Raw genomic sequence first — 14,087 nt, 5'->3', positions numbered from 1 at the left:
GACAGAGTGTAGAGTAGGAGTAGCGACACTGGAACTATCCCATTGAGATAGAGTGAGCACTTTCGCATTCCATTGTTAACGCTAGTGTCGCCACTCTCTTACTATATTGCTCTGGCCAGACAGAAGCCCATTTGGAACAGTCTGGCAACGCGAGATGATATAATATACATTCCGACCGCTTTCCAGTTTCCACAGTACCTGTGGAACGTTCCGTTTTAAATATTACTCTGCGGGCAGAATATTATTTAATCCTGTCGCCTCAATCCAATCCAACTTTAAGAGCACATTTAAAAACTATTGAATGGATACAAACACTAAAACTAAACTCATGAAAACAAAGTAAAACTCTCAAGAAGTCAAACTGTGTTAAACTAAAAGCTATTAAAGGACCACTTCACCACTATTCAAACTATCTTAATCATAATATGGAGCAATTATATTATATTTGGTCCTCACTCGGTCTGTGTATCATAGGAGGGCGGCTGTGGGCAGTTCAGAAACCTGTCTTCCAGTGACATCGTTAGGCAGATTTAAAATATATATAGTCTATATATTTAGATTTGTATTATCGTGAGAATGATGGCTTCCATTATCGTATTGCAACCTTTCAGGAATAAAAAGCCTGCTGTTTTTATTAGCTTGGATTCCCCATCGATGTCGTCACGAGACACAGAATTAGTAAAACAAAATAGTATTTTATCATGAGAGGACCAATTACAGTATATATGAAGATCGCTTGAAAAATGGTGAAGTCGTCCGTTAAAGGAATACAAAGGGGGTTTAAGAGGATTTTTGAGCGGTGCCATACTGGCCGTCTGTATGTCTGTCTGGAGTACGAACAGCTGCTAAAGTGTTGTTGAACTGCCTGATCAGTTCACACAGGTGATAACAGGTAATAAATATAACATTTTGCATGTGAGACAATTTATTCATGTCCACAACACTATAAGAACATAAAATGCATAAGAACATAAAACATTATAGGTGCAGTTTAGATTGCATCACACAGTCATGGAACATATGGTCTTGTCTTCACGATTGTAAATGTCACTCAGCGTCTCCACCATATTGGCGGCCATCAAACGTAGCAGACCATACAAAACTTCGCCTCTGGACATCCCAAACATCCGAAACCCTCCCAACAACCAGTCAGTGGGTGTCCCAGGCGGGAGGACCACCAAATCAAGCAAAGTTCCCAGTCTCTCATACCGTTGTCTGGGTGACAAAGCTAAAGCACCCACCCTCCCCCCTGGAAGTCCACTCACCGCTGCTCCAACAGCAGACAGATAGCCCTCAGGGAGGTCGCTCCACGTTGTTGCCTGGCGACAAATCGCCCGTGCCGCTCTCATGGGCCTGGACGTCCACCCACCCACTGTTCACGGGAGGGACAGTCAGGTAGCGTCTGTAGCATTTGAGTGAGAGTAGTGCCTAATCCTCCCCTGTTGATGTGATCATCAAACACGTATCCACAGAATTGCAAAATGCGTTCTAGATCTTACACCACTACATTAACACAGGTTGTGTTAGATGTTAAAACAAACACTGGCGTCCACAAGCGTTGTGCGCGAGGCCGCGAGGCGCGAGCACACACACACAATCTTTTTATTATTTTATTATAATTTTAATCCCACGATTTTGTAACCCATTTTTCACCCCTGTGTCAATTATCTAAATGTGATCCTGTGCTCTACACACCCTCCGCCAACCTAACACACACAATCTTATGACAAGGAAAGAAATTAGAAAAAGGGGAAAGATAAGGCTTTGTTGTGTCATTATGGTATATAATAGTGTAGCTCTCATGCAGAAAGGTGCTAGCCTGGATCCAGCCCAAAGATCCCGCCCACTCTCTGAGTTGACTGCATGATAATCAGGCTAGAAAGGTGCTGTCCAAGACCAGGATTCTATGGACGGTGGATGCCTTGAGGAGAGAGCATGCTGCTACCCAGGATCCGCTTGCTCAAAAAGAGCATGAAATCAAGAAACTGAAGCATCAGCTGCTGGACAAGCTGAATAGGGAGCAGAATTGACGAGTTGCAGCTGGGCAGCGAGAATGGTGACCTCTCTCTCTCTCTCCAGATGAGAGACGTGAGCTGCAAGCTCACCGCGTCGAATGTGGAGCGTCGCAAGCTGACGGAGACTCAGGCCACGACCCAGGAGGACTGGACCGCACGGGCAGCCCAGATTCAAAGCGAGGTACAGATCCTCGGGATCAAGGTGAAGTGCCTTGGCAACTGTGATCCTTTGGATATAATGTAGAACCACTAAAGTCAGCTGTAAGACAGGAACGACAAGGTTCTTTAAAAAAAAAAATTAAGTCATATAATCTAATGTATACTGCTACTTTTAATGACATTTTTCCTTTGACCCGTTTCTTGCCTATGTTTTCTCCTTAATTGCTCCCACCTGAAAACAACTTGCACAAAAAAAGAACTTCCATGTAAACATGTGATAAAAATCAAATCAATAATAAAATCAATAAAAATGATTGTAACATGACAAAACAATATGATTTAAGAAATGCGGGGGGCAAGGTGGCGCAGTCGGTAGCGCTGTCACCTCACAGCTAGAACGTCCCGGGTTGAATGCGAGTCCCCAGGTTGACATACAACCCCAACCATTGGCGGGGAAAGGTCTTATTCTCGCCCAGGTTGACAGACGACCCCAACCATTGGCGGGGAAAGGTCTTATTCTCGTTGGGTTTCTCGGTTGACTCGTCATCGACTTCCTTCTTGCATTTCCTTGTCCTTGGCGGGGAAGCAGGAGCTGCTCTCTCGTCAGAGACGACTTCCTTCTCTCCCTCCACCTCCTCCATGTCAGCCCCTCCATTCTCCTCTTCTACGTCGCTCATTTTCTTCTCCGCCGTCTTTCCTGAAAATTAACAGTTTGGACATAAAAGACTTATTCAACCAAACTGCAACGACATGCAGTATTTCACTCCAACTAACAAACATATTGTTGCTATTGGGAGGAAACCTCATAACTCCATTTCTGAGGTTTTTCATTTTTTGGCATAAATCAGTGCTATTGAACACCCTTTACGTCTGCGTGTTGTTTCAAAAATATTGAACCAATGGAAAGTAGTAAAAAGTGCTTTGGACAAAACCTCTTAACTCCATTGGACCATCAAAATGTCTGCTAAAGAAACCAACTCCACCACCTCTCCCTCTCTCATGGAAGTAATTGACAATATATAAAGTTACAACACCAACTTTGATGAGGCTGTATTGCTTTGTTTTAAAAATATAAGGTTTTCTTAATTTCCTGAAAAATGTATATTTTTCATTTCCTGAAAAATGTATATTTTTCATTTCCTGAAAAATGAACATTTTGGAGTTATGAGGTTTCCTCCTGACAGCAGAGATATATTGTAAATCTCAACACCAACCTAACTGAATTCAATCCAAACCATTTCACACGTCGTCTTAGTGGACAACTAGTTCCGTTACCTTTTGTCTTACTGCTGCGTTTCTTCGTCGTCTTTTCCTCTCTGGGCGAAGACTTGGGTTTCTTGCATTGGCGGGGAAAGGTCTTATTCTCCTTGGGTTTCTCGGTTGACTCGTCATCGTCTTCCTTCTTGCATTTCCTTGTCCTTGGCGGAGAAGCAGGAGCTGCTCTCTCGTCAGAGACGACTTCCTTCTCTCCCTCCACCTCCTCCATGTCAGCCCCTCCATTCTCCTCTTCTTCCTCCTCCTCCTCTTCTACGTCGCTCATTTTCTTCTTCGCCGTCTTTCCTGAAAATTAACAGTTTGGACATACTTATTCAACCAAACTGCAACGACATGCAGTATTTCGCTCCAACTCAAATACATATATTGTAAATCTGAACAACAACCTAACTGAATTAAATCCAAACCATTTTACACCATTTTACACTTGTGCCGTGACGTTGAACTGTTTCCGTTACCTTTGGTCTTCCTGCTGCGTTTCCTCGTGGTCTTCACCTCGCTGGGCGAGGACTTGGGTTTCTTGCATTGGCGGGGAAAGGTCTTATTCTCGTTGAGTTTCTTGCATTTCTGCACTCGAAGGACCCTGTCTAGGAGCTTAGAGAAGACCTCTATATCCAGTTTACGCGTCTCTTCTACAGGAAACGTTACAGCATAGTGTTAAAGGCGTTAACAGACACACAATATGTTTCTAGTAGTAAAACAAATAGCGAAAGTAGCTGATCTACAAGCTCAACACATTTTGTGCCAAAATAGGGATGCCCGGTTGGGAAACCATTGACATAAATTATGGTTCATACGTACGTTGCATACGTAGACAAAAATCCCTGCCACAACAGAACGAGATAAGAGTTGCAAAAGCACGTCTGACATTCAGTCGATTCAGATACTTACTGAACACCTTGTCAAGCCTCCAGGAATTTTCCTTTTTCTCTTTCTTGAACTTGTGCTGAAAGGTTAAAAACTCAAATGAACGCAATGCTACCTAAGAATTGGTGGCAATGTGTGCAGAGCAGGTTCTCAATCACAGCTTCTCAATCACAGCTTCATTGTATTGTTCAAAGGGATTGACGCGTATAGACCATGATTATTTTCCGATTCTATGACATCCGTGATATCATGACGGAGAGAGGCAAAATATTCTGTGATTTTTCAAAGGTAGGTGAAAAATCACTAGAAATCCAGGCACGTTTATTGTTCAGATCTCCACTGACCTTTATCTGTTTTCGATCTCTGTGAGGAAACAACTGGCAGATCATGGAAAAGTCCGTCCCCACCATGCTGATCGCCAGGAAGAACATTTCTGTCTCTGATGGAAAGAAAATAACAATGTTAAAGTCTGGTGTGGATTCATTTTCATTCCTTTTTTTAAATCCAATCCGGCTGCAACACTATCCCTATTTGCTCACAACATCACGGAACCCACTGTGAGCTTGACTATAGTTCAGCTATTTTAACATGACACCATCGACTTGTTCTTCTGAATTATTTTGACAAACCCACAGCAACCATAACAACTAGAATATTGAATAATCAGCAAGAAAACAATGGACAGTTGCACCCATAACAGCAGCAGGTGGATGTGCACCTAAACATATTCTAGTACAATCAGCACGTACCTTCAGTGGACCAGGGTTTAGTGTGGTGGCCTTTCCTGAAGCTGGAGTAAGTGGTGGTGGAGCCACGTTCAAAGACGGGGTCTTTGCCATCCGCTGGGTTCGGTCCTTTCGCCTTTTTGACCTCCACTGTCAAACTGAGACACAAGTTTGCAGAGAGTCACTAAACAAACAAGCCTTTGGGTTTCCCCTCATCGTCGCACATTATATATACTAGAATTTCGCCGCCCTTCGGGGGCTCATCCTAGTTACGTTGCAGCGCAATATGGGAAGAAGGAAATTGCGGGAGTTGACAGACTCCACTTCATGTTTCAGCTGTGTTTTTAAACTCAGTAGTGTGCCCTGCACATGTAGTAACGGATGGGTTATAAATTATTATAATATAATATGCACTCCTTAGTATTGCACTGTACTGTAATGTTGTCCTCTGTACTGTACTGTACTTTACTGTACGTCTTTACTGTACTGTACTGTACTGTTGTTAGTGTTATTGTTGTTTTTCTTATAATGATTATTATTATTATCGTTATTATTATTACATGCATTATTGTTCTGATGTGAGCTTGTTTGTAAATGAGTGAGTTTACAAAGAAGCTTATTGTTATTATTATTATGATTATTATTATTAGTATTGTTATTGTGATTATTACATGGATTATTGTTGTGATGTGAGCTTGTTTGTAAATGAGTGAGTTTACAGGTGATCACATCTTTTACAGTAGCTAAGCTGCCCACTTAAGCACCTTGACCACACCCAGCACAATGACATTAGCACCCCTGGCTAGTTGCAGTAGCTGCCCACTTAAGCACCCTGACCACTGCAACAATTACATTAGCACCCCTCCCCACCCCAAGGATGGCCTATAGGTGAGGAATGTTGTTTTTCCAGTTCTAGATGGGAGATCATTAAGATGCTGCTGGATCCTGTATTAAGATGCATCCTTACTTCCTTCCTTTCAAGCAAGGGAATTTAATTGAATGCCTGGAAATGTACCATTGTTTTGTCTGTAACTGTAGAGTTTTTTCCACTTTTGATCTAAGGGGGCAGAGAGGTTGATTTAGGGGGGAAAACACCCCTCCCCCCCCCCCCCCGTGGCGCCAGGCCTGCAAATCCAAAAGTAGTGTGAATATTTCCACTTTATAAAGTCCATGCACTCTAGTGAATAGCATTTATCCATTTAGATATATTTAATTACTTATTTTTACACAGGAACATAATGTGTGTCTTTACAATAACTGTAATGTAACAATAATACTAATAATGTAAATTACCTTTATTATTAAATAACCTTATTTTATTCTGAAGGCAACCGGATGTCTTAAATTAGATAGCTCTCAAACAGGAAGTTCTAAATTTGCTAATTAGACGGAGCCAACTCGCAGGCAGTGCGAGAGGACGTTACAGGATTCTATAGGTCACCAGTTTTGGTGTGACACACACAGCTTCCACATTTAGCTTCATACTGGGTGAAAGTGTCCTTCCAAAAAATATGTTTTCGCTCGAAATTCTTATTGACAATGACATTGAGTTGAGGTGTTTGTGTTTTTAGGGTAATTGTTGCATAAGCGCTATTTCGCACTGGAGTCCCGTGACCCGGGCCATCTCCATCCCCTCCCCTGTGTCTGAAGCAGCTAGTAGCATGGAAGTTATATGGATTATGGAACCTTTCCCTCCGATTGCACACAACCATGCCGTTATCCACGCGTCCATCCGATAGCTTTTAATGTAAATGTCCCATCCACTGAGCAAAGGCGATATAAGCGCCTTATTCATTCATTCGATTCATTTGGGTGTGGGGCTGTGCAGTGCTGTGGGCTTTGTGACGGAGCTGCTGCTGCTGTTCGACTTCGAGTCGCTCTGTATGGAGCAGTATAGAGTAGGCGTGGCGCAGCATTAGAAGGGCGCAGCAAATTCACGACATTGAGGGGTAGAAACCATCCCGGTCGCGTGGTTCATCTAACCAACGCGTGTGTCACTGTGAAGGACTGGCCCCATTAACACATTCTGTACAAAACACGTCTGGAAACGTCATAAGGATCAGAAACGAGTAATACCTTAGACGTCTGTGGACGTCCTAGCGACGTCCAAACGACGCGGGGCGAGATAATAATATTCAGAATTATTCCTTTTTTTTTTTTTGGCATTTCGCTTTTCGCTTGCCGTATGCTAACGCTCTGTGCAAATATTAGCTTGTCATTGACTCCCATGTTAGCGCGGCGGAAAGAATGACTCGTATCTCCTCATCCAGGGCGCTCTCCGTGGTGATGAATGGATCGATATGCTGGCGCTGCATTTCTGCTCCTCATCCGTCTCTCCCGCAAAATATGAACGCTTTTTGGAGTTTATATAAATATATTAAGATGATCGGGGATTATGAGCTCACTTTGTCAAGTCAATTTTTTTAAGAAAGTATTTCCGGTTCATGGCTTTCAGAGTAAAAGCGATCAGACTACTCTGGCACTATAGCGGCCTTTATTTTGATGCACGTTGGCGTACTCAATGTGTTAAGTGAACGTAGTTGGCGTAGTAGACGCCAACATGACGATTTTGACGTAGGCTGTTGAGGTTGAGCAAGAATAGCGTGTTTGACAAAAGTAATATTTAAACAGTAAATAAGACACTTGAACGGCTGGAAAATAGCCTATGTATATTCTGGGAGCGTGCCGAATTTATTTTGCATATAGAGATGTGTGGTGAAAGTGTGGTTCGGTCGGAGAAAGATTTTGGATAAACAGCCATGTGCTTATGTACCCCCTGTCTATTAGGGGTAGCAGGATGTTTTAATGTATACATTTCATCCCACGATTTTGTAACCCATTTTTTCACCCAGTGTCAATTATCTAATCCTGGGCGCTACACTTCCTCTGCCAACCTGGGGACTGACCTCATGCTTCCTTCTATGCATGAGAAGTCCAAGCTGCTTCTTGTCTCCTGACAGGGGAGAGTTTGGCCAGGGGGAGGTAGTTTAGAGACCAGGATTACTGCATGTTTGATCTACTATCTACCCTAGGGGACACAGGGGGGAACATGCAAACTCCACACAGAAAGGCCCTTTCACCAACCCCACCTCGGGTATGGGCACTGATGGAGGAGGGAACACGCCCCCAGCGGGAATCGAACCCAGGACCTTCTAGCTGTGAGGCGACAGCACTACCGACTGTGCCACCGTGCCCCCCTTCCTCTCACATCATAGACAGCCTGGTCCAGTGTGTTCTACTCATATAATCAATGATTGAACCTCACTGACCTCTCCTCGTCGATAATCAGCGAGCCGTCCTCGGCCACTTTCACCCTGGGAACCATCATCTGGTCGTCGTCCTCTCCATCGTCCTCTCCTTCCTGTTCGTCATCTCCGTCGTCGTCCTCGCCCACCTGGCGAGACGACAGCGCCGGGCTCGGGGCCCTCTTGGGTGACCTGCGGAATCCAGGAGGATTTAGTTTCAATGTTAGCAAAGAGATTGGTGTAAAGGGAAATACTAGTACGGAGCCCTGGGGCCCCCCCGGTCAACTAAGTGTAATTAAGTGGTTACAATTTAGACATTTAGAAGGGGCTCTTAAGAGTGCCAAAGCAGAGTAAGCATGAGCTCTAGTCACATGACATAAATTATGTAGAGCGCAGAGAGAACAATGCAGTGCCTCAAAAACAAACTAGTACACCAGTCAAATATTGAACCTGGCATCCGTCTTGACAACCTTGCAGGCTTATGTAAAGGTTTAAATGTCCTACCTGCCCTGATGAAGACTCTTTTGGAGTCGAAACATGTTGGCTATTTTAAAATGTATTTCAAAATAGTAAAGAAAATGGGGGATAAGGGGTAAGATATAGCACTGACAGTCTTACGGTTGTCTATACTTACTTCAGAAGTATGGGCCTATTCATAGTCCTATTTAGTTGCAGAAATAAAGGTGGTTCGGGAAGGGCCCCCGACCCGACTTTATAGTGAGTGTGTGATGTCTGTTTGTGTGTGTGCGTGCGTGCGTGCGTGCGTGCGTGCGTGCGTGCGTGCGTGCGTGCGTGCGCAGTATGAATCGGCCCTATGTTTCAATCATTGAGCTTCGACAAAATTAGAAGGTCTTACGGTTGAACCACCATCTCATCCTCATTCTTTGACTGTGACTCTGCTAAATAAGAGCTGGAGATAGAAATAAGAAAGAGCAAATAATTACAAGTCAGGAAGACGGTGTTCAAGAAATACATTTTCTAGAAGCAAGCAGTGAAGCATGATAAAAATAATTCCATAGTGGACAGTCTGGACACTTACCTCATGGGGTTAGAGTCTGGTAAATAGTAGATGAGGTCTCTCATGGTCATTTTGGCAGGATCCGGGGTATATTTTGACTTTGACGTCATGTTTTTCATTTTCTTCTACAAAATCAAAGATGATACATACAAGATGACAATTTGTTTAGAATGATACAGTAGACAGTAATAAAGTACAGTAGATTGGAATAATGTAATAAACTACAAGATGATTACGCTAAATCAGAGGTCATGTAAACGCAAACAGACATCCTGAAATCACTTCAGTTGTTTACCCAGCAACTATTCATTATTGTATATATAACACATATTTTGAATTTTTTACATGATGCATCACTGAACCTATTATTGAATTCACTTCTTCTGGGGGGCAGCAGTGGCTCAGTCAGGTAATAAGAGCGTCGCAGTCCCGCCCCCTCGAGAGATCCAGAAAAGAAATCCCCGTTCATTTTCCTCATAAACCTTTCAGAAAGTATTTATTTAAAGACGTTTACGCCGCGGACAAAGCCAACTCTTGTCGTGACAAATCATGACAACAAACACATTTTTTCGGGGCAAACAAAGAATTAGAAAGTAGAAAAAAACACTTTTTTGTTGTTTTTCTTCTTTGTAATTATTTGTTTGGTCCAACATATTGTGTGTGTTGTCATGATTTGTCACGACAAGAGTTGGCTTCGTACGACGCTTAACAGGTCTTTAAATAAATACGTTTTGAAAAGCCTATGGAGAAAATGAATGGAGAATAATTTCCTTGGCCACTCGTCGTTCTGAAAGGGGGAGGGACTGTGACGCTCTATAGAGGAGCTGCTTGGAAATCAGAAGGTTCTGGTTTGCTCCCGGGCTCCCCCAGGTTACTGTCGAAGTGTCCTTGAGCAAGACACTGAACCACTAACTGCTCCCGAGCAGCTCGGCTCTTGGTCGGCGCATGGTTTCATGTGGATTAAAGTGAAATACAATCTCAAAATGTTTGTTAGACCAAGACCTAATCTGTGATGAAACAGCATGAAAATAATTTGCACAATATTTAAAATTATGTCTTAATAATATTGTTCTAATCTAAACCTACAGTATGTTCTTGTTGTTCTACATGCAGCCAACCTTTGCATTTATGAATGATCTGTTTTATGGAATATGCTTCTGAACATGTATTGAATATTCTTTTGCTAGTTTGACCAATTAAAATACTAAAATAAATATGACGTAGTCATATTTTACCAGCTGCACGCACGCACGCTGTTGCTTGCTGCAATGCTATCCCATTGGCTGAGAGGTTGGCTAGAGGAAAAGTGTCTGGTTGCCTAGAGACGAGGCAGCCAATCAGGACGATAGGCAGTCAATACGGCAGCCAATGAGAAAGATTGGTCGAGTGGGCGTGAAAGCCAAGCAGATAGAACATAGACCAGCTGTACATACATACGCAGCAGCTGGTAATAATTAATAAACAAAAATGTATTTCGGGTGGATGAAATATAAAATTAACCGTTTCACCAACAAAATGTTCAATGTTCATTACCTTAACCTTATCCTTGTTCATCTCCTTTTTGAGCAGTTTTTTTAGTTTGCGGGCCTTTTCCAACTTCTGCAGGTCTGACGAATCATTCAGGAGGCTGCTTAAGCTGAACTGGTCTTGCGGTGGAGGCTGTCCACCTTTAGCAGTTCTTGACACCAGAGTCTTGGCCTTCTCTGACATCTCTATGGCCTCCTTGTCTGAGGGACATGATCGATTCGGTGGTTTGCGAGGAACGTCTTTGGCTTGACTTGTTGGCGAAAGTTCCAACAGTTGGCTTTTTCCAAGCCAACTGTTTGTTGAATTATCGTCTTCTGCAGGAACTAAGGGTGTTGTGGGCCGTGTGTCACCTCCAGAGAGGCCTGTCACGATTAATGAATTTGGTATGTTTACATTTATGTTTGTCTTTCAGCAGATATCGCAGATATGACAATTCACTTAAAAATACAAAATAATGACTGATAATGGCCAATTCCAAACGTAATAATTATTCCAAATAATGAATTATGTGCTCTGGCCAAAACAGGTCATATACTAATTGTATACTTCCCAAACTTTCCATTTCCTCTATTTTCTGAATTTATTGTTTATTGCAAACAAGTCTAACAGTCATGCAACATGATTTACGAGTAATTATGTGTTAATTTGCAGCAGACTGACCTCCAGAGAGCATCCGCTGCTGGCGTGGGGACGTGGTTCCCTGTGAGAGCGTAGCATCAGTCTGGCTGGAGGCAGTCACATCCTGGCTGTCTGAACAAGGTCCTTCCGGGACCGCCGTCCTGACCGGAGACTTTGGGGCTCGAACGCGGTTCAGCGCCAGAGCCACTTTGGGCTTGATGGAAAAACGCTTCCTCCTTCCAGCTGAGGGGGAGGTGCCTTCGCCACCTGCATCCCTAAATGAGACAAGACACAACAGGGATTAAAGCTAAAGCAAATCTCATGACAATTCTATTTCCAATCTGTGATTTGTGAAAGAGCAGGAAGAGTTTTAATGGCAGTTGCTTCCATGTATTATATACTAGTTTGACCTAAAACTCTTCAAAGTTAATTCTTATAAAAAATAATAATACTGTAATCAGTTGTGGTGACTGAGAATTGGAATCCATTCAAGACATTAAAAGCTAGAAGTCAAATGGTATGAGAGGACACTATAGTGACACAACACACTTATATTTAGCTTGCAAAGCCTGAGCAAAATGTATAAGCTACACAGCGCATCGCAGCCTGACGCGCGGCAGGACTGTAGATCGCCCATTTTCGGTTGTGCGTCGCCGTCACCCACGCACAACCAGGTAGCATTCCGGCATAACTCACCTTGGGACAGTGCTTTTCCCTAACGGAGACCCAGGTGATCCGGCGTCTGTCACAACAGCCACAGAATGGTCCTCGTTTATTTCACACCGAGCCTCCTGTTTTAGCTGTGGCATTTCCTGGGAAATAGGGAGGGGTACAGGTGTGTCTTGGGACACGGGCTGCGGTCCAGGTGCATCTTGGGACACAGGCTGCGCCGGTACAGTTCTGCCTGCTGCGCTGCATGGATTTGGCCGGACATTTGGCCTGACACTGATCCTAGATCTGCGAAGCATTGTCACCTGAGAGGACATGGAAATGTAATGCAACTTGTTACTTGTCTGGACCATATATTGTATAATGGTATATTAAGTGTTTCTTCTTGTAATGCATCATGTTTTGTTGACCGTTATTGTGGAGACCACAGATGAAAATGTGCATATTTTTGCTAAATTTGGTGCATTTTACATTACATTATGTAATAATAACATATGAGGATGCGAACATTTTGAAAAGAGCAGACGTAAAAGCTCACAACACCTCACGTTTTGTGAGGTCGGTGTGAGCTTGTAGATCTGCTATTTTCACAATATTTATCTGTGGAAATGTAATGCCTCATAACTCTTACAATTCTACGTGATTATCAGGGTGGTGGGGTCCCGACTCCCCAGTTTAAATATGCTTTATATGTTGGGTGGTTCTGAAAAGGTTGCAGTTCTGCCTGCAATGGGCCAGGGACGTTTGTTCCAGGGAGACGGGTCAGGCCGTCAGGGACATGTGCGTCTGTCTATTAAAGTAATAAACAAAGTTAAGTAACCAAAGGAGCAACTAAACCTACAAGATTCAAGTACTGACTGTACTTGAATACGTTTCTCTTCCTGAGCAAGGGTCACTTTGCTATAAAGTGTATATTTGTACGTCTCTAAATGTTTCGATGAATTGAACAATTAAGGCGGAGTCCACCTTAATTGTTCAATTAATCAAAACATTTAGAGACGTACAAATGGTGGACCCTCTTGTAAACAATTGTAATGCTACATTGGGTCGTCCACTCACAGTTAACAGTCTTTGTATTGAGTTGTGCTGGAAATGTACTGTAATTCTGCAAACTGATAATAAATATTTCAATCAATCAATCATTAAACACCCGTGACCTGACTCACATTTGTTTTACAACTTATGAATCAATACCGCCCCCATCTGGCAGAGTCAGGTTAGGTTCGCTTAGCCACAGGCTAATGTTTTTGTTTTTTTGACGCAGTGATAATAAACTAATACACGTACGTGCCTGTGTAACTCTGTCTTTTATATATAAACCGTTCTTTTAATAACATACCTGCAGAAGACTGTCTCGTTTGGTGAAGCAGGGAATCTAAAAAAACATTATTTGTTCAAAGCAAAGCTGTCGCGTCCATTCCTTAGTTGTACATTCATACCGTGATCCGCCATGTTTTAACGCAGTACGCAGCTGACGCTGCAAAAATGGATTGTGGGAGATGTTGTCTTTCCAGAGTTGACCTGGAAAGACTACATCTCACACGCGCGCAGGCGCACACACACACATTTAACATCTTTATTTGTATTCACATTTTACAAGAAATGAACACAAACAATAGTGGATGCGCAAACTTGAGAAAACTCTACAACAAGTACACACACACACACACACACACACACACACACACACACACACACACACACACACACACACAGTATTCATCCCACATAAAATAATCTTTTAATATAACAATTAAAGAAATTAGAAAAAAAGGGGAAAGATCAGCTTCTTTTATTATTGTATTTGTTTCCCCTTATTCTAAATATTAGATCATTTTATGAAGACATGGTCCTGGTCACATATCCTTCACTTTTAGCAACCATCTGTCAGTGCCTGGGTGGTTCCAACTTCCAACACCTTTTAAGTGCTGAGTCAAGATCCAGAAAATACATTGTCTTGTTCCCAACA

The 14,087-nt window shown here is 42.8% G+C and overlaps 1 protein-coding gene across 1 annotated transcript; it reads right to left on the bottom strand.

Moving 5' to 3' along the window:
• Positions 1-1,809: 1,809 nt before the first annotated feature.
• On the bottom strand, positions 1,810-13,568 carry LOC308310252 (uncharacterized protein). Its single transcript, XM_080756512.1, has 13 exons — positions 13,458-13,568; positions 12,146-12,423; positions 11,492-11,724; positions 10,838-11,193; positions 9,326-9,429; positions 9,143-9,196; positions 8,311-8,478; positions 5,066-5,199; positions 4,661-4,755; positions 4,341-4,395; positions 3,908-4,081; positions 3,450-3,734; positions 1,810-2,871 (listed from the first exon to the last, which is right to left on the bottom strand). The coding sequence occupies exons 2-13, from the start codon at positions 12,415-12,417 to the stop codon at positions 2,567-2,569; spliced, it is 2,235 nt and encodes a 744-aa protein (XP_080612638.1). The 5' UTR covers positions 12,418-12,423; positions 13,458-13,568; the 3' UTR covers positions 1,810-2,566.
• Positions 13,569-14,087: the final 519 nt, after the last annotated feature.

This window comes from Protomyctophum bolini (genome assembly GCF_963924005.1).
Source record: "Protomyctophum bolini genome assembly, chromosome: 22".
NCBI lineage: Eukaryota > Metazoa > Chordata > Actinopteri > Myctophiformes > Myctophidae > Protomyctophum > Protomyctophum bolini.
Note: the sequence above shows the minus strand (reverse complement) of the source record. Positions and strands in the feature narration are given on the sequence as shown.